Consider the following 24,925-nt stretch of genomic DNA (forward strand, 5'->3'; position numbering starts at 1 on the left):
GGGCCGGGGGTGGTGCCTGGAGGCATCGGGGGTGGTCAGGCTTCCAGGAAGGTGATCCAGGCCCAGGAAGGTCCGAAGTGTGATGGAGGGGAGAGGGAGAGGAGAGGGAGCCTACCCGGAGGCATGGGTTCAAGGCCTGGGTTTTTGTTAGTTTGTTGTCATCCCATCTGCTAGGCATCCATTCTCTGTTGTGGTCCCCAAATGCCCCATTTCTGGCTTCATTCAGACGCAGTTCCTCTGCTCAGTAGAAGTGGAAGAGGTGGAACAGTCATCTGTGCTGTCTTCAGAGCCAGTGGAGGTGGAGCTCAGCCAGCGTGTCACAGCCCTAGTGGAAGAGCAACTAGCAAGAGAACCCGCTGTTCCCTGTGGCTCCTAGACACCTTGGTTGGAGGGTTGGCCAGGAGCAGGAGCAGGAAGAGCACTGTGGACAGAGCTGGCTCCTGGGACATGGGAGGCCTGTAGAATGCCTGCAAAATCAGCATGAGAGAGAGAGAGAGCGCACAAGCACACAAGCGCGAGTGTGCACAAGGCCAAGTAGTAGGCATGGCAGAGGGGGGATTCCAACCCCCTTCTGACTCCGGGGCCTATAAACTTAACCATCCAGTGGCAGGGCCTCTCAGCTGGAAATCAGTCACATGCTTCCCAGAAGGTATTTTTATGAGTCAATATACTTGACTTTGGGAATTGGCTATAAAGAGAAAATTTACTACAGGATTAAAGAAGTGTGTACTGGATTAATTTGGCAACCTCTTTTCTTTTTGAGACAGGATCTCACTATGTTGCTCAGACTGGAGTGCAGTGGTGTGATCTTGGCTCACTGCAGCCTTGACCACTTGGGCTCAAGTGATCCTCCCACCTCAGCCTCCAGAGTAGCTGGGATCACAGGCACACACCTCCATATCCAGCCAACTTTTAAATTTTTCCTAGAGATGGAGTTTCACCATGTTGCCCAGGCTGATCTCGAACTCTTCTGCCTCCCGAAGTTGGCAACCTCTGCATGTGCTGCTCAGAGCTGCCTGTTTGCAAATGAACCATGAATATTTTTTATACCTGAGGTTAATTTCATGTAGATAGAACACCACTACAGGAGATGGGGGGGTGATGTCACAGAGCACTGGACAGATAATCAAGACGGGGTCCCCTCGTTGCAGTCGAGCTGACCTCTTTTGGGGCTGTCGCCAGCTCAGTGGTGTCCACCTGCTGTCTGCAGTCTGAGGATCGGGGTGTCCTAAGCTCTCTCCAGCTCAGAAATCTTTAACTGTCTACTGGGTGCATTTGTCTGGAACCTTGCCTCCCCTTTCCCTGTGGTTCTGCATGTTGCTGGGTGTTTCTCAGGGACACCTGCCTTTCCTGAGGGTCCGCAGCCGTGGGTGGGAGAAGAGGGTGTGTGATGTCTGACACCCGGGAATTGGTGGGTCTCCATTATCTGAGGAGGGTGTCCTTCCCAGGTTAGCTGGGCATGAGTTCAGTTTCAGTTGTATCCTTCCTTCCAGTTTGGGATGGGTTCTGAAATTTGTATTGCAAGTGATGAAAAAGGGGTAAGTGGCTTTTCATCTCAGTGGGGTTAGCTTTGTCGTGGACCCCTGAGCTGAGAGATGGCATTATTGGAAGTCCAGTGCCTCAACCCATGCAGTCTTATTGAGGACTTACTTGTATCATTGTGTATTGCTTGAAAGCGAGCAATCTGTACGGTAACTTTTAGGATTCTTGGTGTGGGTGGGTTTAATATCTGCCCGTGTGCCTCATTTCCTGGGTATCACTGAGGAATGGCTCTTTGATTTTCAATTTTAAACCCTTATCTTGCCACAGTCGGTCTTTTATACAGAGCAGAGTGCTGGAGACAGGCTGCAATGACGGTGTTCCTAATGGGATGGGTTTTATTTCGAATGAGTGGACTGTGACAACTTTTAGGTACCTTCTCGTGACTCTTCTCACAATAGCCGATTTTCCTCTCGTTTAATGGAAAATTAGTAGCTGAAGCCTGCTTCACGTCTCTGCCCCCGTGGTGGCCTGGGAGTACCCTGGCTCATCTCCCAGGACAAATGTCAGACAGGCCGGCCACAGCCCAAGGAAGTGGGGGCAAAGGGGGTGCCCCAGTCCGACCTCAAGGGCCCATGTGGCTTTTGTATTGAGGGCAGAGTAGTTGTGCTGTTGGCTTTCAGCAGGAGCCAGGCAGAGCAGCTGTCCGTGGGCTCCCCTGTTGGCCGGGGATGTTGACCAGGATGTGGAAGGAATCAGGCGGGAACCCCCGGCGGGATGGTCATTGCGGTGTCTCTGCACCTAAGTGATTTGTTTTCGCAGACATCAATGCTCAGGATTGATCAACCGCAGGATCATCAATGCTTGGGAAGGGTAGAGCTTGTGTCCCATCAGAGATATGACTCCGAATCTGTGGGGACTCTCCCCCGGCTGACTCATAAAATGAATGGGCACCTGAGCCACTCCGTGTGATGCTGAAAACCGGGAGCGCTCGGGTGAGGCTTTCAGCCATAAAGTCTGCCTTTCCCCAGGGGAGTGGCCGCTGATGGTGTGTTTTCTATTTGAAGCAACTCTAAAGGGGCCCACCCAAGTTTCAGAAAGAAACTCAGGTTCTTGACATATGCAGGGGGAACCCTTTCGTTTCTAAAATCTGTTTAAAAAATTTTACTATTGGTGAAAATATCCTCTTACGCATTTGCAGTGACACCTCCATCCTCCCTGCAGTGCCCCATGAGTGCAGGCCTGTGCCCGTGACCTGGCTGGACCCTGGGGTTTTCCTGTGCCGCTGGTCCTGAGCTGCTTGTGCTGTCAACAGGGCAGCCCTCCGGGTCTGGATAAGAGGTTCTGCGTGCTCCTTACAGTTCAAAGCAGGTGTGGGCCATCTTCCCTGCCTCCTGCCTTGTCCTCCAGTAGTAAGTCACGCCCCTGTCACTCCCTGGAGCCACTCCACTGAGATTGTTGATTTTACACTGAGGCTTCTCTTTGGGACACCCAAGGCTCGTGGTTACCCGATGGAGGAAAAATTCTGGGAGAATCGGCTGGTGAGATGCCTGACACCGCTCTCCTGGCATCTGACATCAAGGATATCTTAATTTTTTTAATTTTTAAAAATTGTGGTAAATACACATAACATGAAATTTACCATCTGAAATACTTCTAAGTGTATGATTCTGTGGCATTAAATACACTCACAGTGTTGTGCAACCATCACCACCATCCATCTCCAGAACTTTCTTCATCTTGCAATCTGAAACTCTGTGTCCACTAACTCCCCTTTCTGCCTCCCCCAGCCCCTGGCAGCCACCATTCTACTTTCTGTCTCTGAATTTGACGACTCCAGGTGCCACATGTGAGTGAAATCATACAATCATTTGTCTTTTTCCAACTGGTTTCTTTCACTTCGCGTGACATCCTCAAGGCCCACCTGTGTTATAGCATGCGTCAGAACTTCCTTCCTTCTTAGGGCTGACTACTGTCCCCATTGTATGGATAGGCCACACTTTGTTTGCCATTTATCCCTCAGACATCGAGAATATCTCACATAGTAGAATGAGTCAAAGAATCTGATGAGGGCTTCATCTTGGTCACTCATGCTCTCTGCAGCTCCACCCTCTGCAAGGGTTGGGTGGACAGGCCGAAGCTACCTACTTATCCTGTATTGAGCAGACAGGCCTGGTGCTGGGCACAGAGGATGCAAACTGGAGCAGAGCCACTTCCTGCCCTCAAAGTGCAGCAGCAACATGCCATGTTAGTACCAGCCTATCCGGGGCTTTATAAAGTTAAGAAAAGAGCCTGTATCCATCCTGAAGGCTGTGTGACCACAGGGCTTTTAAAGGATGCTTCTGTGTTCCCAGAGTTAGGTGGGAGCTCTTGGAAGGATCTCTTTTATCCCAGTGCTCTTGCTAAGAATGGAAAGCCCCTCTGCGTGACTGCAGTAGCTGGTGCAATCCTCTGGTCACTTGCATCAGAGCCTGGGAGGTTGTGGTCTGCAAAGCTCACCTCTCATAATGGGATGCCAATAAATAGTATCCAAAGTTGATATACCCAGAAAGAGAGTTCAAAAATTATTTAGAGAGGTGGAAAATAATCACCAGTAGAATTAAAATCAGAAACAACAAGGATGGCCAGCGGAGTGGGGAAGTCCAGATTGGGGAATGTGATGTTTCATTATAAGGTCTTTCAGCATTTGCTTACTTTGGTCTGAGTGAAAGAATTGTCTCATTTTTTTGAGGGCCATGTACAGCAAAGGACTCACCATCTGTCAGACACACTGGTCAGTTCTGGCAAGGCAGAGTTGGAAGGTTTCTGTCCTCAGGTGGGTGGGCAGGGACGGCAGCTTGCCGTAAGGTATCCAACAGCACCAGGGGCAGGAAATGAAAAGTGCTCAGTGATTGGTGGGATAATGGTGTCTAGCACAATGATTCCTGCCAAAATCTTTTTTTTTTGTGAGACGGAGTCTCGCTCTGTCGCCCAGGCTGGAGTGCAGTGGCGCAATGTCGGCTCACTGCAAGCTCCACCTCCCGGGTTCCCGCCATTCTCCTGCCTCAGCCTCTCCGAGGAGCTGGGACTACAGGCGCCCGCCACCATGCCCGGCTAATTTTTTTTGTATTTTTAGTAGAGGCGGGGTTTCACCATGGTCTCGATCTGTTGACCTCGTGATCTGCCCGCCTCGGCCTCCCAAAGTGCTGGGATTGCAAGCGTGAGCCACCGCGCCCGGCCCTGCCAAAATCTTAACAGTGGCTGGGCATAGTGGCTCATGCCTGTAATCCCAGCACTTTGGGAGGCTGGGGTGGGTGGGTCACTTGAGGTCAGGAGTTCAAGACTAGCCTGGCCAACATGGTGAAACTCTGTCTCTACTAAAAAAATACAAAAATTAGCCGGGCGTGGTGGCACGCGCCTGTAATCCCAGCGACTCAAGAGGCTGAGGCAGGAGAATTGCTTGAACCTGGGAGGCAGAGGTTGCAGTGAGCAAAGATTGTGCCACTGCACTCCAGGCTGGCTGACAGAGCGAGACTCCATCTCAAAATAAATAAATAAATAAATAAATAAAACCACAAAAACAAAAAAAAACTTAATGGTGTGCAATAAATGAAAATGCTGCCCCAGTCAGATGGGACTAGCACTTTTCAGCAACCCTCAAGGTCTCATGTCAGAGGAATAAAGATCTGAGTATTTCCTACCTGTGGAGGGGGTTGGTGAAGGAATTTTCAGTCCCGAGCACCCTGGCCTGTGCTGAAAGCCTCTGTGTCACACCACATGAGTTAGTTGGGAAAGAGAGCTCCCACTGTTCTCTTTTAACCCTTGTCCTTTTGTACCACAGCAATTGCTTTCCTGGAGATCAGAACCATGGCTGGGTTTAACATCATCTTTGGAAATCCTAAAAGGCAATGAAGTGAGTTTTCTCTTTTCATTTTTTTTTTGATACAGCTGTGTCAGTTTGAAATTTTATTTTCGTATCAGTTCTGATATTGTGTCTGCTTGACATAGTTTCTATTAATTGGGCTTGATATGAAGTTATTTTAAAATTCAAGTATATAGAGTTTCAGGGCCCATCGTCTTGATTTTTGGTGCAGTACCTCAATTTCATACGGTGTTATTCTTTTCCAGAAAGGGGTCACTGAATAATTTACATTTTACGGTTATTTTCTGAGAAACTATTTCTGGTTATAAATGGTAAACATCTTCTGGGTTTTGCAGTAAGAAATAATTGATTATGTTAGAAAAAAAGAACCATAAGAAGATGTGATTTTAATTTTGACTTCCTGTAAGTACCTTCTAGAGCAGAAGGTTTTCTCTTCGTGGATTCTGCATCTTGGATTTGGGGACTCTGTTGCACTCAGCTGTGCTCTGCGGGGAGGAGCCTGTGGCAGAACAGTTTGGGTTCTGCTGGCCACCTTTCACTCTATTCAGGGAGTTTGGGTCCCAGAGAAAGATGATAGCAGTTAGGTCTTGTTGGGAAGAAAACACAGCTACCAACCCTGGACCATTTTGCTTCCCCTGAACAAATAAGATAGTTATTTGCCTACTTTTGGGGATGGTGCCTGTGGTTTGCACAGGACGAGGTGGCAGCTGGCTTGCCTGCTGGCCTGCTTCATGGAGATAGGATGCTCAGATCCACCGCTGCTCTTCAGGGGTCGTGGAAGGAATTGATGCACTTCCTTCTGTCCCTCAATCTTTGTCCCTTTACGTGTCTCTGGAGCTGAGCACGTATTCTTTTTCTTTATTCATCTCAGTAGAGCTTTTAAATTAAATAGATGTTGCTTAAGCCATTCAGAAATGTTTGACATTTTAAAAAACAAAAGGTAGCTGCTGCCATGATTCCTTCGCCCACCCCTACACCGTGTCCTTGTAGGACAGTCGCCACTTGGCTGTGCTGAGCCCCTCTGAAAGTGTTTCTGATTCTAATCAGAAGTGGAACAGTTTCAGTGCAGATTGTAGGTTCATGTTAGTGATGAACTTGGGTGGAGATGGGGACACAGCTTGTTCTTTCCTCCTGGACTCTCATCCAGGGTCCTGAGCTGCCAGGGGCCTGGCCACTCCCGCCCCGAGCCCTGCCTTGGCTGAGCTGATTATCACTGCATGTCCCATGCTGCTGGTCTGCCTGTCACCTGCAGTGCACATGTGTGCATGTGTGTGCATTCGTACATGCACCACACACATACCATGCCCACCTCAATACACACCACACACATACCCCATACACACCACACACCAACCACACACATTACACACACTGCAAACACACCACACACCACAAACACTACACCATGCCCACAAAACATACATACACACTCAATCCTTCCACACTACATTACACTCCACACACACCACACGCACATATCACATTCACGTCACACCACACCACACCACATACTACACACCATATACAGTACACTCCACACACCACACCCTCCAGGACGCCCCGCCACCATACACACACAAACACCACACACCCACACCATACTACACATTTACCACATACACACCACACACACTGTATCTCATGAACACACCACACACCCCTGCCACACACATTTGCATGCAAACTACTCATTGAATGAAACTGAATGATTTAGTTTTCCCCAAATTAATACTGTCCGCCTGTGCACCCCTGGCTGTCCTGGCCGGCACATCCCCTGGTCCTGCCCTCCCTTGGGTCAGCACCGCCTCCTGTGTTTCAGGTGTCTCTGGCTGTGCCCTGTGGTGTACTTACATCCTGATTTTGTGGGAGGCTGGCTCCTCTGCTCCAGTGGCTGCCTTCCTGGAGGAGACCAGCTTGTTTGCCACCTCTCCTGATGCCCAGAGCAGCGGCCCACTCGGGAAGTCCCGCTTCCTCACCTCGCTGTCTGCCCTTCCCCACAGGTGGTTTTCTGTCAGTGCCGACATCTCCCCAGCTAGGAGACCCTCAAAGGTGCACAGGTGGGTTTGATTACAATGCTGGTAAATACTAAACACGTTTTGGTGAAACACTCAGCCAGTACATACATCTTTAATAAAGTAAAATGTCCAGGCCCGCTCTGCTCCCACCTCTCTCTCCCCTCCCACCGCTCTCCCCGCTCCCACCTCTCCCCCCTCCCCTCCCCAGAGGACATGGCTGACAAGCCTTTGGGGGGTTTCCCCTTTCTGTGTGCCTCTGCGTGTGTGTATGGGCTGGGTAGTGTGTGTATTCTCTAGACATCTTGACGGACCTGTAACTGGGATCTACACACGTGCACTTGCTGTAGCTCACTTGCCATTTTCCCTCAAAAATAGGCCTGTAAGATCCCTCACTGTAGTGCGTGTTGCCCTGCCTCTTTAAAAACGCCGTCAACTCTTCCAGCACATGAACTCTGCCATCATTTATTTGATCATTCTCTTATTTATGGGTACTTAGGTTGTTTCCAGTTTTTTAAAAGATTGCAGCAATGAAAATCTTCAGCTATCATTTTTCACATTGCTGTGGGAGAACATGGTGGGAGGTGCTGTGGCGGTGGAGTGGCCCCACGCGTGGCCAGGCTTTGTGGGGTTCTGACTCTGTCCTTGCCAATGTTCCTCCCCACAGTGGCTGCCTCTGGGGAACGATGGCTGCGTGAGTGCCCGCCATGCCCCACGAGAAGAGTCTACCATGGCCCACCGGAAGCGTCTACCATTGCCCACCGGAACCATCTACCATGGCCCACCAGAAGCGTGAGAGCGCGGGGAGCAGCATGTTGGACCACAGGGCAAGACCGGGTCCTGTCCCCCACCACCAGGAGTCCGAGAGCGAGGACGTGGAGCTGCCCTTGGAGGGCTATATGCCCGAGGGCCTGGAGCTGGTCGCCCTGAGGCCAGAGAGCCCCACGCCTAAGGAGCAGGAGTGCCAAAACCACAGCCCCGATAGGGATTCCAGTTCCGACTACATGAAACACCTCTGAGGAGGAGGACTACGACGAGGGCCTCCCTGAGGAGGAGGAGGAGGAGGAGGGCATCCCCTACTACATCCGCCACTGCCCTGAGGACGACAGCTACCTGGAGGGCATGGACTGCAATGGGGAGGAGTACCTGGCACACGGCGTGCATCCTGTGGACACTGACGGGTGCCAGGATGCAGTGGAGTGGACAGCCTGGGCGGGCCTGCACCCCCATGGTCACGGGGCTAAAGGCAGCCAGGACTACCTAGATAGCCAACTGCCCATCCCGGAGGATGAGCCCTCCGTCCTGGAGGCCCATGACCAGGAAGAAGACAGTCACGACTGTCCCAGCAAAGAGGGCTGCCAGGACTACTACCCTGCAGAGGCTAACGAGAACACCAGCGCTTCTGCCTACTGCCTGAGGTGTGGGGACGGGGGCCTGGAGGACCAGGAGGAGGACATCGACCAGATCATGGCAGAGATCAAGATAAGCCTGAGGATGACCAGCATCACCAGCACCAGTGAGGCCAGCCCCGAGCATGGGCCAGAGCCAGGGCCTGCGGACTCTGCAGAGGCCTGCCCACCCATCAAGGCCAGCTGCAGCCCCAGCAGGCATGAGGCGAGGCCCAAGTCGCTGAACCTCCCTCCCGAGACCAAGCACCCCGGAGACCCCCAGAGAGGCTTCAAGCCCAAGACCAGGACCCCAGAAGAGAGGCTGAAGTGGCCCCACGAGCAGGTAAGACTCTGGCTGTCCCGGCGAAGGGAGCAGAGGGGCCCGAGAGCAAGGGACCTCAGGGTACAGGCCTCGCAGATGCTGAAGCGAGGTGGTGGGGGGTGCTGGGTGCCTTACAGTTCTAATGGTGGCTGAGCTCTTCATTGGTCCAGTTGGGAGACATGTTGCATGAATGCTCCGGCCACTCTTAAGCTCACTGCTCAGACTCAGGAGTAAAGCCAGTTGAGGGCTGAGTGGCAACTTGTGTCTCGTAGAAGACACCCCTCCTCCCACCCTAGAAGAGAGGTTGGATTTCTTGCCCACTGCCCTGGGTCTGCTCATGGTGGGGCAGTATCTGTGGGAGAGCCCCTCAATCCTCAGGGGTGTACTCAGACCAGCAGGGCAGTGGCAAAGACGTGGGGGTGCTGGTACTCACACACTGCTGCAGCCAGTGTTGGGTGACCTGGTGCCTGTGGTCGGTGCCACAGTGCATTTCACAATGGAGGGGTCTCTGAAAGCCGGGGGCCTTGTCCTTGGCCTGATGGGCAATCAGCTGTGAATACCTATTTGGAAAAGGATTTTTTGAAGGTTTGACAAAACCTCGGGGAAGAAACGCATGCTAATGAGGGCAGTGGATGTCAGCATAACTGTATTTTAATGATAGCAAAGTCAGTGTGCATTCTAATAAACACATTTGAAAAGCCGCCTTCCAAAAAAAGCCTCACTGTGAGTATATAAAGATGTGATTATTGAACTTGGGTGAAGGAACTTCTATTTTGCCAATTATGTGGACTGCTTTCATATTTTTTAAAGCCTTAACTACTATTTTTTTCTGAGAAGAATTCATGAATTTGAGTGTGTGTGTGTGTGTGTGTGTGTGTGTGTGTGTGTGTGTGTGTACTGAGAGCTTGGGTTTGGAATGGAAATCATATTGATCCTGGATTTTCAGCACTTGTATTTTAATGTCTTGTCTTCTCTCTAAAGAACGTTAGGTGTCAGTTGACTTCACTTTGGGGGTGTTCCTGTCATTCACAGCAATTCCGTGTTTACAGGGGACTGTGGGATGCATAGGAAGTCCCATGGTGATGGCAGGCACGGGAATTTTACCCCAAGGGACTATGGTAATAGGGGCTGACCAAGAATAACTCCTAATCCTATGTCAGATAATACCACGAGCAGCTCAGGAAAACTACACACAACTCAGACATATGCAGAAAGGAGATGTGGAATGGAATGGAGCCCCCTGGGCTGATAGAGGCCTCCAGGACCTGTCACACCCATGTCTGCCCCCAATTCCCCAGTCAACCTTCACAGAAGAGAAGTTGATCTCTCTCCAGCTAAGACCAAGCCAAGGCCCAAACTTGGAGCTGAAGGATGTTTGGGCTAGGCTTATAGAAGATGTTCCGCTACTGCAGTGTCAACAGCTACCTGTGGTCCAGGCCTCTGTCTGGTCCTTTTTTTTTTTTTTTTTTTTTAGATGGAGTTTTGCTCTCTTGCCCAGGCTGGAGTGCAGTGGCATGATCTCAGCTCACTGCAGTCTGTCTCCCGGGCTCAAGCAGTTCTCCTGTCTCAACCTCCGGAGTAGCTGGGATTACAGGCACCTGCAATCATGCCTGGGTAATTTTTGTATTTTTGTAGTGACAGGGTCTCACCATGTTGGCCAGGCTGGTCTTGAACTCCTGACCTCAGGTGATCCACCCACCTCAGCCTCCCAAAGTGCTGGGGTTACAGATGTTAGCCACCGCACTCAGCCTTGAAGAGACACTGGGCCTTTTAGGAGACAGTGGGTGCTGACTCACTTCTGAGTCTGCCCCACGGGTGGCCCGCCGGGTCTGCTCTGGGTGCGGTCAGGCTGTGCAGGTCCAGGAGCCTAAGCTGGACTTAAGGTGGGGAGACATTGCTCCCCAAGAGCTGCTCGGGTGCGATGTCAGGGTGGAGGCTGTTGCTGTGTGTGGCGGCATCACTCATTTACCATCTTGTCTCATCAGCCTCTGTCCTTCGGCTCATGTGCTTGCAAGTGGCCTCTGATTCTGCCTCTGGAGCCTGTCTGCCCCCCCTTGATTCATTCATTGGGCCCCAGGTATGTGAACAATAGCATGCTAGCCACTTTTAGAAATATTTGTGTTCATCTTCAAGAGAGGGGGGTCATCCAGCCGTTCCCCAGCCCTCAAAACCCACTCCATAGACAAAGCAGTGGCGGGTCAGGGCTCCTCTTGCTCTTCTGAGCCTCTGGCATAGCGAACACGGTACAAAAGAAAAGGATTTCACATGCAATCGAATTTCATTCACCCTGAAAAGGGAAGGAAATTCTGACACAGGCTACAATGTGGATGAACCTCGAGGACATCCTGCTAGAGCCAGTCACAAAAGGACAAGTACTGTGTGGTTCCATTTCTCTGAGGCACCCACAGTAGAGTCACAGAGACAGGAAGTAGAATGGGGGTTGCCAGGGGCTGGAGAGAGCAGGGAGTGGGGAGCTGGCATTTAATGGGTGCAGAGGTTCAGTTGTGAAGATGGAAAAGTTCTGGAGATGCATGGTGGTGAAGATCGCACCAACAGTGTGAATGTACTTAATGCCGCTGAACTCTACACCTAAAAATGGTTCAGATGGTAAATTTTACGTTATGTACACTTACCGCAATAAAAGAAATAAGAAATAAAAGGTTTTTGGATGATGAATGGGCTTGAGCCAGTTTGGACCCTCTAAAGCTAAGTCGAGCCAGCCTGAACCCATGTAGCCAGAATCACACGGTATTAGGCTGTTCTAGCACTTCACATGGTGAGAATGGGGGAGAGAGAGAGAGATTAATTGATTGATCGGGGGCTGTGCAGGGGGAGTGCTACACACTTTTAAACAACCAGATCTCTTGTGAACTCAGAGCAAGAGTTCACCTATCACCAAGAGGATGGCCCAAGTCATTCATGAGAGATTTGCCCCATGATCCAGACACCTACCTCCCACCAGTCCCCGCCACCAGCATTGGGGATTGCATTTCAATATGAGATTGAGGTGGGGACAAATATCCAAACTGTATCACCCACAAAGAAGCAAAAACATTTTGGGCCAATCAAAACTATTTTGGTGTAGCCACAGTAGGGATGAGCTGTGATTACACCCATTCAGGCCTGTGGACCTGGCGTGTGAGGTCGTGGGGCGGTGGGTCGGCATATCCCTGGGAGGTTGCAGGAGGACATTCAAGACCAAAATGAGCCATGAGTGAATAATACAACCACATCCTGAGTGGGAGTCGGGCAGCCTCCCCTTCTCTCCTAGGTCTTGTATGGGTCATGATCCCACCTTGGCAGGAGTGGAAGGAACATAGATCCTACAGGCTGTGGCTTATAGTAAAGTGATTGTGGTCATGCCTTGTGAGTGTCATTAAAATAAACATATATCGTTAAATCCACCATCAAATAACAGCCATTTCTGCTGTTCTCTCGCCTTTTCCACAAGTTTAAATATCCCAGGTATTCTACTGTGTATATTCCTAAAAGTAGACAGGTAGATTTAATGAAGTTAACTGGATCATTGGTATCTTCTTTATAGATCATCTGATGAAACTTGTTTTTCAAATTATGAGTTGTAGGACTTTGTTTTAATGTCTATAGCCTTAGGCAGTTCTATCGAGACTAAACTCAGTTTTTTTCTTATTAGGACTAATCTTATTGACCGGAACTGTGGACTCCTCATATTAGGAGAACAGAGATCTGGCCTGTATAAATGAGTGGAAATTAAATACTGTAGAAAATGCCCCCTGGAAATCGAAGTCTAATACTGACTTACTATTGGTGATTTAATTTCCTTTTGGCTTGGGCACCATCATTACATTCATTTTTCAGATGTCAAGCTAGTTTTCTCAGAATGTGTGCAGGGCTCGAGGCCGAGTGTGGAGGCCACTGGGTGAATACAGGAGAGGTCACAGGTCAAGCCTCCTGAGAGAACTGCAGGCTTGAGCCTCCGATAGAGCCACGTGAATGATTTTTAGCCCCAGTAGGTTGCTGTCATTAAACTATGCACACAGGGCTTCTTGCTTTTAAGTTAGCAGGATGGAAAAATTGCAGGTGTTTGCAGCAAGCATGAAGAACCAGCCATGCTGGCCCCTAAGCAATGGTATTAGAAAGGATTGGTGAAGATTTTCTCATTTGAGAATTGAACAAAACCAAATGGAATTCTCCCTAGTTCTGCAGCTCTGGGGGCTGTAAGCAGCAGAGCTCCCACCTTCCCCACAAATGGACCCAGAGTGGCACCTGGTGTGTGAGGCAGGTGACCAGGAGAAGGGGGTGTCAGTGGTTGATGGGCAGCTGCCTCTGCTGCCTGGTTGACCCAGCCCCTTCCTGGGTCATTTCCCACTTTGCCTGGGTGTCAGTCACTGGAGGGTTAGCTCAGTCCAAGCTGGCGGGTGACCTCTGTAGAGCTTAGGTGAAGGGACTCTCACAGGACAGTATGTTTGAGACCCTTAGAGGGCTCTCCTTACTCTTGCTTCTCCCATTATTGTTAAATTGTAGTAATACACTTGTAACATAAAGTTTACCATTTTAAAATGTACAATTCAGTGGCATTTAGTACAATGTTGTGCAGCCACCTCTGATATTTAGTTCCAGAATGTTTTCACTGCCCCCAGAGGAGACCCTGTACTTATTAAGCAGTCACTCCCCATTCTTCCCTCTCCCCCCAGCCCCCACAATGAAAAACCTGTTTTCTCTCACTTTGGATTTGCCTATTCCGGATATTCCATAAAGATGGGATCAGACAATATGTGCCCTTTAGTGTCTGGCTTATTTCACCAGCATAATGTTTTCAGGGTTCATCCCTGTTGTAGCATGTGTCAGTACTTCGTTCATTTTTGTGGCTGAATGATATGCCACCGAATGGCTATATTTTTATTTTTTGAGATGGAGTTTCACTCTTGTCGCCCAGGCTGGAGTGCAGTGACGTGATCTCGGCTCACTGCAGCTGAAGGGCTATATTAAGTTTTATTTATCCATTCATCCACTGAGGGACATTTGAGTTGTTTCTACCTTTTGATTAATGTGAATTCTATTGCTGTGACCATACGTATACAAGCTTTTGGGAAATTTTGTTTGGCTAGTCATAACTTTAAGTTTTGTTTTGGTTATTTATTGTTGCTTAACCAATTATCCCAAAACTTAATGGCATAAGACAGCAAATTTGTCTATCTCTCACTATTGTATGGGTTAATGGGCTAGCTGGACAGTTTTTCCGCTGGTCTCATTTGGCAGCTCTCACTGTGCGGTTAGACAGTGTCAGAGACTGGTCGTCTGGATGCTCAGCTGCAGTGGAATGTCTGAGACGGCTTCTTCACCCACAAGTCTGCTGCCTTGGTGTTTCTTCATGTGGCCTTTCTACATAGCATCTCATACTCTTGGCCCTCTTCATGTAGCTTCTCTTTCTCCAAGAGGATAGTCAGTTCTTTTTGGCTTCCAGAAGCACAAAAGTGCAAGCTGTCAGGTATTCTTAAGGCTAAGACCTAGAACAGGTCCAGTTTCATTTCTGCCACATTCTTCAGGTTAAAGTAAGTCTCGGAGCCAACCTAGATTCACTGTGGAATGGGCCCTTCTGAGGACATGAATGACAGGAGTTGTGGCTCATTGGGGACCAACTCCAAAGATGAAGCCTGAGCTCTGAGAACTTTTTCTTCTCTGATTATTCCTTATTCATATTCTATTTTTTGTTTTATAGATGTAATATATTCACAAGTGTCTTTAAGGAGCTATTTTGATATTCTTTTGTCCTCCCCCTAGCATGTCTTTTTTCTTTAATAATTTTTTTCTTAGTTTATTTTGGTCTTATTTTTCTTTCAAAAGCCTTTCCCCAAATATCTATTCTATGTTGCTCATCATTTGTCGTCTTTTTTAAAATTCCCCCTTTCGTTCATTCATGTTTGAGAGAAGGACTAAAAGACTGATTGGGAGGCTGGGTGTGGTAGCTCACATCTATAATCTCAGCGCTTTGGGAGGCCGAGGTGGGAGGGTCACTTGAGCCCAGGAGCTCAAGGCTAGCCTGGGCAACATAGTGAGGCCCCCATCTCTAGAAAAAATAAAAAATTAGCCGGATGTGGTGGTGCCTGCCTGTAGTCCCAGCTCCTCAGAAGGCTGAGGTGGGAGGATTGCTTGAGCCCAGGAGGTTGAGGCTGCAGTGAGCTATGATCATGCCACTGCATTCCAGCCTGGGCGAAAGAGTGAGACACTGTATCAAAAAAAAAAAAAAAAAAAAGGGAGTTCTTTGTGGCCAAGACTTTTCAGCTGATAGCTTTTAGGGGAAAGAGTTTTTAGGGGGAATTTATGCTGATTCCCAATTGTTATCCCCACCCCTCTCTCCTTTCTCCTTGTGCAGTCATAAATGACGGCAGGAACTACTCCATTCCTCTGGAGGTGAAATCTACGTTCTCTTGCCTGAGGTAGATACATGTTTGCTGGGGTTCTGCTTAAGGAGATGCGGGAGAACAATGTGTTTCAGGGCCTGGAAAGTGTGTTCTGTATGCAGGCTTTTGGTTAATCTGTTTTCAGTCTTGCCTACACTCTCCAGGGTACCTGGTGTCTGAGTCTAGTGCCTCTCCAGGGTACTGTGGGACAAATTAGCCTCCTTGTCCTCAGTATCCCCCTAACCTCCACCTTTGTTTGCTTTGCTTCATTAATTAACCATTTCTCATTTACTGTCATTGTCTATTGGAGGTGAATTCTCTTCTCTTGGTAACCCCCATTCCTTTTTTTTTGTAATTGTGTGTGTTTATACAATGTTTATTCTTCACTGTAATTCCCATGGAGCCTCAGGAAAAAGAGCAGATGGGAGACATATGTGTTCAGTGTTCAGTTTTCCTTCTGTAAGACATCTGCAACGTGTGTTTTGCACTGAATAGATCATGGACTTAATGCATATAGAGCTAATTTGTTTTTCATGATTGTGCCTTCAATTCTATGTAGAAATATAATTTGTGAATTACCTGATGAAATTTTCCTAATTTTGAATCATCCTTGTATTCCTATAATAAACACTGTTAGAATGGATATGGTAGTATTTTATTTTTGCATTTTTACTTTTATATTAAATAAGATTATAGTTTTGTTTGTTTCCTTCTAGGCTCTTATTTCATTTCCGTACCAGTGGTATGCAGGGCTGACTTGGGAAGCTTACATCTTTTTCTACGATCTAGGATGCAGCTCTAGTTTACAGAGTAATTTTCAACTGAAGGAGATTTTTGCCCCCCATGGGATGTTTGGAAATAATCTGGAGACATTTTTGGTTGTCACAACTGGTCATGATGGGAGGTGCTACTGGCATTTCTTAGGTAGAGGGGATGTTACTAAATGTCCTACAACACACAGGAGAACCCTCCACAAATTGTCTGGCCCAGTATATACATATCACTGAGGCTGAGAAACCCTGGTTTAAATAAATATCCAATTTGGAGAGTGAGTCTTTGACTGCCGTTTTTCTTCTTCTATGTGTTGGTCTCCAGATTTCCCACTTTTTCAGTTAGTTTTAGTAACTGTAGATTCTTAAAAAAAAAAAAAAGGATTTTTTCATCCGTACTTCTAGGCTGCTGTAAAGATGTATAAAGTTTTCACTTTTTCCATCATATTCACATTAGAAACACCTGAATTTTGGAGGGAACACATTCAAATGGTAGCAAATTTAGTAGAGCAAATTCCAAAGACATTGAGCCTAGGCCAGTTGTCAGTCCTGGGTATAATCTTAGATGTTTTCAGGCTCTGAAGCTTTGCATTTAAATGCGAATTTCGGAACAAAGATCTGTGTCTCTGCATTGACCAAATAGAAGGTATGTGAATGTTATGGTCTTGATTGTTTTCCAAGATTTTTTCTGCGGGGTCTTTTGCAAGCATGTAGGGAGAAATGAGAAGTTCCAAGGAAAAGGGTGTGAGGTCTTTGGGGCCAGCTTTGAGCTGGCAAGGCTAAATTATAGGAAGAAGGCAGAGAGGTGGGCAGAGACCAGATGTGGGAGGACTTCCTGTGTCATGCCAGGGAGTTTGGACTCCACCCTGTAGATGACGGGAGCCAAGACAGGGCTTGGTGCAAACACATGGCACATTTGTGGTTAAGAAACGTCTTCCTTGCTTCCTTGTGGCCTTGAGGGATGAATTAAGGGGCTGGAAAAGTGGGAGCAGGACGGCCTGTGCCCATGGTTCAGGTGAGAGGCGGGTGGGTGGCAGGGGCTAGGGAAAAGGTGGCTGAGTTTAGCTCCAGTCCCCAAAAGGCGCTGTGGGGAGGAAGAATTTCCAGCTGCCAAGTCAGCCTCTTAGATCAATTTCTTCTTTTTCTTTCTTTCTTTCTTTTTTTTTTTTGAGACAGAGTCTCACTCATGTCGCCCAGGCTGGAGTGCAATGGTGTGATCTTGGCTCACTGCAACCTCCGCCTCCCAGGTTCAAGCAATTCTGTTGCCTCAGCCTCTGGAGTAGCTGGGATTACAGGCGTCCACCACCACGCCCGGCTAATTTTTGTATTTTTGTAGAGACAGGGTTTCCCCATGTTGGCCAGGCTGGTCTCGAACTCCTGACCTCAGGTGATCCACCCGCCTCGGCCTCCCAAAGTGCTGGGATTACAGGCGTGAGCCACCGCGCCCGGCCATTAGATCAATTTCTTTATGCTTAAAATGAAGGAAAGGTGAATCATTGATAAGGTGTCCCCTCTTTAAGAAAGCACAAGATGGTTTATCAGGGCCTCTCTTCGCAGGCAGTGGGGCCTCATCCACAACCCTGGAAAAGAACTGGAAAGCGTTGCTCAGCCAGGTACGGAGGGCAGGGCCACGTGGGACTCCCGTCTCCAGGCCCCCTCTCCAGCTCCCGTTTCTTTTTTTTTTTTTTTTTTTTTTTTGAGACAGTTTCTCTCTTGTTGCCCAGTCCGGAGTGCAATGGCGTGATCTCGGCTCACCGCAACCTCCGCCTCCTAGGTTCAAGCGATTCTCCTGCCTCAGCCTCCCTAGTGGCTGGGATCACAGGCATGTGCCACCACGCCCAGCTAATTTTGTATTTTTAGTAGAGACGGGGTTTCTCCATGTTCGTCAGGCTGGTCTTGAACTCCCGACCTCAGATGATCCGTCCGCCTTGGCCTCCTCAAGTGCTGGGATTACAGGCGTGAGCCACTGCGCCCGGCCCAGCTACCGTTTCTTGTCCTCCCCAGGGGAAGTGTCTGAGGCCGCAAAGAGGAGATGATGGAGTGTGGGGGGTCCTCCTAGACACCCACGCGGACCCTCCGCCAGGCCGCGGCCCCTGCAGCCACGGTTGGACTCAGTACCCCGGGAGTCCAGCTTTGAGGTCTCGGGCACCTCCAGCAGAGCCGTTTGGCGCTGTCATCCTTGAGTGTTTTTCCCTGGAAAAGCTTCAGTGAGAAGAAGGGAGAAGCTCACAGGGGCCAACAAAACCCCAAAGCGTTACCCCCAGATTTGGATTAAACTGCTCCGTGATCATCAAGTTAGTGTAAGGCATGATGGCGCCACTGTGCTCCAGCCTGGGCGAGAGCGAGACCTGGCCTCAAAAAAGGAAAATCAATAAATCAATCAATCAATCCCCGCATAGGGCGACCCTGCGGGTCCGCAGTTACACCAGCCACGCCGCCTTCAGCCCCCACGTCTTCCCCCGGCCCGGCAGGAGGGTGTCCAGGGCCCCGCGCTCAGGTGCAGGGAGCGAGGCCGACAGGGGAGCGGGGCGGGTGGGGTCCCGGGGCCGGCAGTGCGCGGCGGGGAAGGCTTGAGTCCAGGCCCCGTAGCTCCCGCCCTCCCCCGGCGGCTCCGCGGCCCGAGCTGGCTGTGGGATACCCGGGGCGGGTTCTCATCCCCCAGGCGCGCGCCCCGCCGCGAGGAGCCGCTGACCTCAGGCGAAACCCAGCAGGAGAAGAAGGGGAAAAGGCGTGAGGGCGGAAGGGGAAACTTGATTTTTCCTCTGGTCTCTTCCAGGCCGCGGGGAAGGGTCGGCGCGGACGGAGCTCGGGGTATGGGGGACCCTCGCGCCTTCCAGCGGCGCTGGCGGGCCGAGTTCCCCGGGGCGGAGGCGCCAGTCCCGAGGCAGGAGTCGGCGCGGGACGCGGAGCAGGAGCTGGAGCGCTGCAGACTCAACCTGGAGCAGCTGCAACAGGTGCTGGCGGAGGAGCGACTCAAAGCCTCCCTCCTGCAGGCCGTGCTGGCCGGGGGCGGCGGCGGAGACTCCGGGGACCCCGGGCGCCCCCACCCCGAGGCTGAGTCTCCCGGCGCGGACCTGCCCGCCGGGCCGGGGTGGCCGGAGAAGCGGGCGGGGGAAGGAGCTGGGCCGACGCCGTCCACCAGCAGCTCCTGCAGCCCCAGCTGCAGTTCCGAGCCCGGGAGGACGACGCGCCCCTCGGGGACCCTCACGCGGCTCCTGGTACGGACGAGGGGGGCGACGGCAGCGACCACGACTTGGAGATGGTGGATTTCAACGAGAAGTTCATTCTCGGCTGCTGGCTGGTGGCCCCTTGCCGGTTCGGGACCCGCGAGGAGGCGGAGAGGCCGGGGCGGACGTGCAGCCCCCACCGTTGGATGCACCTGATCCCCGGGGGGCGGCGGCCGCAGCGGGGGACCCGCGACCTGGAGCAGCCGGAGGCCAAGGACCGCCCGGGCTCGCCCCTCGCCGCGGAGGAGACCACCCCCCTCGCCGCGGAGGAGACCCCCAGGCGCGAGTACCTCCCACCGTGGAGGCACCAGAGGTTCCTGCCGGTGCTCGAGCGGGACTCGCCCGGCCACAGCTCGCCGGAGAGAGACAGCGACGGCAGACGGCACAGCTCTGACCGACAGGATGGCTTCTCCGCAGGTGGGCGCCCCCCTCAGAACCCCGCTCCCCGCCGCGACCCCCCAGACCCCCCTAGACCTCGCTGCGCGCCGCCCACCCCGGGCTGCTGGGATCCCTTCCTGGCCGACTCCGTGGCCCTGTTTAACCTCAAGCTCGGGGCTGGGGAGCGGGCGGGAAGGAGGGTGAGCTGCGCCTGTTTACCCCAAAGCCACTTGTGGAACTTAGAAAAAACATGCAAAGCGACGTTAAGGTCGAGCGACTCTATGAAAATGAACTTGTGGCGGCGGCAGGGCTGATGGAATGGGGCGTGTGGCCGGCCCGTGGGAGGAGCCTGAGCCCAGGCCTCAGCCTTTCAGCTCTCGCCGTGACATCCCTCACCCCCCTCCCTCCAACCTGACCCCCGCCAGATTCCTTCACACCACCGGATGCTGTCACCCTTCTGTCTGTCACGCCTCTCTGCACACACTCCAGGGGTTTCCCATTTCCTGGAAATTCCCCATCCTTCTGAGCTCCGCTTTCCTAACTGTGGAAGGCCAAACCTTCCACTCAATTTTCTGAACTTAGTCTTGTCTTCTCCAGGCTGCTCTGTGTTTTGGGGCCACATGCAAACTTCAGGGAAGGTCCATGGCCCTCACCAGCGCTCTTTGCGGACTCGTCTTCTCTTAGAAGGCGGCGCCCGGCCCCTTGGCTTTCTAGGAGTCTGGGAGTAAGAGAGGAAGGGGAAGGCTTAGGCCCATCTAGTTTTCCAGCTGGCCTGGTGCCCAGAGATCATGTCTAGTCCAGCGTCTTCATTTGATAGAAGAGGAAACTGAAGCTCAGAAAGATTAAGTGCTCGTTGGGGTGAGCTGAGACCTTCACCGGGTCTCCTGTCATCTCTCTCCCCTCACATCTGCTCTCTTTTCTGAGGACAGGACCTGGTCTTAGTCATCTTTGAACCCCCTTCTGGTAGTATGCACGGTGCCTTGTAGCAGTCAAAGCTCGATGAATAATGGCTGAATAAATGATTGCCTGGGAAAAAAAAAGAAGATTTTTTTGTTTGGGGTCTTATAGTTAATTTAGGCTTTCATTTTCTTGGTTTGGAAATTATTAATCTAAAATATACTTTCGAGTGCCTCAGAACTAAAGAAGTAATGTCGTAGGCTTCTTTTTGTTTGTTTGTTTGAGACAGGGTCTCACTGTCACCCAGGCTGGAGTGCAGTAGCATGGTCATGGCTCACTGCAACCTTGAACTCCCGGGTTCAAGCAATCATACTGAGTAGCTGGAACTACAGGCGGGTGCCCCACGTCCAGCGAATGCTTTTTTTTTTTATTTTTTGTAGACTTTGAGTCTCGCTCTGTTCCCCAGGCTGGTCTTGAACTCCTGGCCTCAAGTGATCCACCACCTCGGGCTCCCAAAGTGCTGGGATTACAGGCGTGTGCCAATGTGCCTGGCTGTGGGCTTGTTTTATGAGTCTGGGAGTAAAATACTTCTTAGAATTGTCCAATTAGAATGAGAGTTTGTTTTAATGTTTTTATGCAGTTTAACTGAGGTGGAATAAACTGCATGAAAACATTAAACCTTTTCCGTGGGTCAGGCAGCCATTGTACTAAAGATCATGAACCCTTTCATTTTCTCCTCTAAGATAATAAACAAGGGACCACAACTTTGAGGGAAATCTAGAAAGGTAAGAGACTGAACTTTGGAGATGTCAGATCAGGACAGGTGAAAAGCAGATTTCTAGGCTCCTAAAATAAGGTGGGAACAGGCCCAGAACAACCTTGGACATGGTATGTTCGGATGCATTGGATGCTTTTCTTTTGAGAAGGAAAGTTGATGTGTTGAAGTCATGGAAAGCAAGATTGGCCAGAAAAGGCAGATGGTTAGAAGTCTTGAATTCAAGACAGGTGTGTGTTTCTATTTGGTGTGATTATTGATAGGACGGCCTTAAGCAGGGAATAGTGTGCTCAGGATATTGCTTTAGAAAGATATGTTGAATTCTGTTTGTGATGTGCTGATTAATACTTAAGTGGAGAAGTTTTGTGGATGGGAACATGACTGAGGTTGAACGTATAGGAGGAAATACAGGCCAAAGGCATTTGTGAGCATTGTGAGGAAAACAAGCGTAGGATGGAATATCAGGGCTGAAAGGTGAAGGTGCACACAGGGAGAAGGGAGCTCCCTGAAGTATGGAGTCATGGGCAGAGTTTGAGTGAAGGTAGTCAGTAACCAGGTCTAGAAATCAGTGAATTAGCCAGCTTGGAAAAAAAAAATCGAGATGAATATAAACTACTCCTTTAGAGATTTTGGCATTTGAAGTAGAAAAATAAGGTAATTGAAAAAAGTTAGGATTTTTAAAAATCTGCATATATTTGTTATGTGTGTAAGAACAGATAGTATGGGAAGGGAGGGAGCAGAACGATGCAAATAAAGATGTTGTTCTGGGGAACATTATTCAAATTCTTTTTAAATTGTTATTATTTTTTGAGATAGGGTCTCTGTCACGCAGGCTGGAGTGCAGTGGCATGATCATAGTTTACTGCAGCCTCAAATTCCTGGGCCCAGACGAGCCTTCTATTTCCACCTCCCGAGCACCTGAAATCAAATTCTTTTTCTAACTCATTTTTTAGTTATTAATGTCAATAGATGCTTACTACATAAAACCATAAACTGAAATTAGGGGAAAGCACCAAATGTCTCCAGAGAGAACAACTAAAATTAATTGAAATTAACATTTTAATATAAGTTCTTCTGGTCTTTTCCTGTGCATATTTCAGCATAATTGAAATTCTATTCCTTTGTATATTCCATTTCTCATTTCAAAGTTTTTTGATACAGGAGAAATTATGCTGTGTTGGTATTTCAGTGGCCTGTTAATATTTCATGGAATTAACTGTTTTGCTATTTTTGTACATGCAGATTTTGTGTTTGTTTTTGTGGTTGCAAGGTTGAGATAGGTATCCTTATGCCTAAATTTGTGTTTACATCTTTGACTAGTTTCGTGGAATACAATTCTAGAAGTCGAGTTTCTGGAACAAACTACGAACAGTTAAGGTTCTTGACACCTGCTGCTAAACTGTTTCAAAGGTTCCTCTTAAGAGGAGATTTAAAAGATGGCTTGGCCAGGCGTGGTGGCTCATGCCAGTAATCCCAGCACTTCGGGAGACCGATGTGGGTGGATCACTTGAGATCAGAAGTTTGAGACCAGCCTGGCCAACATGGTGAAACTCTGTCTCTACTAAAAATATAAACAAATTAGCTGGGCATGGTGATGTATGTCTGAAATCCCAGCTACTCAGGAGACTGAGGCACGAGAATCACTTGAACCTGGGAGGCAGAGTTTGTAGTGAGCAGAGATCATCCCTGTATACTCCCACCTGGGTGACAGAGTGAGACTCTGTTTTAAAAAAGGAAGTAAAAATGAAAGAAGTAAATAAATAAATGATGGCTTATTTCATAACAGTTATGACTTTGTAAAGCTTTTAAATCTGCTTTACCCAGAGTCTAGCTTTTAAATAAAATCTAGGATATAAAAGGTGGAAGCCTCTTGAATGGAATATGGGGGCTTTTTCTCTCTCCCCGTAGTATAGATATATTCTGTTTCTTGTCCCCCATTGAGTCAAGAATAATTTAACTTTTGGCATAAGAAACTGCTGAAGAAAAATAGGTTGAATAAGCTAACATTTTTCTTCTTTTTGCAGGATATAGAAGAGTTAGATCACTACGAGATGAAAGCAGAGCCCATTAGTGGGAAAAAGTTGGAGGATGAAGGAATTGAAAAAGAAAATTTGGCAATATTAGAGAAATTAGGAAGACCGAAAGGCAAGACCATTTAAATGTGTAAGTGTGTATAAATAGCTAGAGCCTGGATTTTTGTTTAAGTAACTATAGTTAATACCAGGCAATGCATGAACATGCCGATCTCAGCTGCTCTCCTCCTCCATTCCTGCCTTAGTGGTAGATTCAGTCACATGTTTATTGGTTTTGAGACAGGGTCTTGCTCTGTCACCTGGGCTAGAGTGTGGTGGCACAATCATAGTTCACTGAAGCCTTGATCTTCCAGGCTCCGGTGATCCTCCTGCCTCAGCCTCCCAAGTGTCTTGGACTATGGGCATGAGCCACCACACCAGGCTAATTTTTTAGATTTTTAGTAGAGATGGGGTCTCACTATGTTGACCATGCTGATTTGGAACACCTGATTTCACGCGATCCTCCTACCTCAGCCTGCCAAAGTGCTGGGATTACAGGCATGAGCCACTGTCCGTAGCCACGGTCATATGTTCTCTTACCCAAGGTTATCTTTCTCATCTATGAATAGCCACTTTTTACCCTGTTCATCTGCTCTTCACATCCTGGAACCACCTGCTGATCCCTGTGTATGCCCCTTTCCAGCCTGTTTATGCTATTTTCTCTGCTTACCTTCCTTCTGTGGCATCTGTATATTCACATTCATTCTCTCCTACAAAACACAACTCAAATTATTTCAACTTCAAGAAGCTGACTTTGGTCCATCCTGCTCTGACCAAATCAAAACTAATTCTTCTCTTTTGACTTAACATCTCTTTTATGTGAAGCGGCAGGATGTGGAAGGAACACTGAGTTTGGTGACAAACACACCTTTTTTGGTTTCACTTTGCTCAACTCTAAAGTATGGATAGACAGTACATACCTTTTGGATGATTGCTATGAAAAATCAATGAGAATGATGTGTGTATACACATGAAATGCTCAGACAGAGCAGGGAAATATCAGATGATTATCTGAACACTTACTACTTCCTGCCTTGTATTAGAGCTATTTACCATCTCCACGAAAGCCGAGGACCAGTTACTTTGTCTTGGGCACAGGTTCTCCAAAACAGGGAATGAATTGTTAGGCAAGTAGATGCCAAGTGTTGAAACCAGATAGATTACTCTCCCTCCTTCAGTCTTAGTTATATATTAATTTAATTAGTAATTTTTCCTAGAGGAAAGAAATTTAGTTGATTTCTCATATCTTGATTATTTAAAAAACTGAGTTTGTAGCATTTGAAATAATGTTACTGTACTTTCCATGTCTTGTGATCGATTCCAGTTTGAGTTATCTTCAAAACAAGTATAAACTATTGAACAC

The 24,925-nt window shown here is 49.0% G+C and overlaps 1 protein-coding gene and 1 pseudogene across 1 annotated transcript; both read left to right on the forward strand.

Moving 5' to 3' along the window:
- The first annotated feature begins 1,459 nt into the window (after window positions 1–1,459).
- Window positions 1,460–23,599, forward strand: LOC115835491. Its single transcript, XM_030814347.1, is given in 9 exon segments — window positions 1,460–3,328; window positions 5,300–5,371; window positions 7,161–7,398; window positions 8,021–8,359; window positions 8,361–9,084; window positions 17,771–17,826; window positions 18,990–19,303; window positions 19,306–19,857; window positions 23,515–23,599. Coding segments are annotated over 6 exon segments (1,992 nt in total). The 5' UTR covers window positions 1,460–3,328; window positions 5,300–5,371; window positions 7,161–7,398; window positions 8,021–8,060; the 3' UTR covers window positions 23,562–23,599.
- The window catches only part of LOC100588199, a 59,882-nt pseudogene continuing 58,522 nt past the window's right edge, over window positions 23,566–24,925 (forward strand).

This window comes from Nomascus leucogenys, chromosome 6 (assembly GCF_006542625.1).
Source record: "Nomascus leucogenys isolate Asia chromosome 6, Asia_NLE_v1, whole genome shotgun sequence".
NCBI classification, from domain to species: Eukaryota; Metazoa; Chordata; class Mammalia; order Primates; family Hylobatidae; genus Nomascus; species Nomascus leucogenys.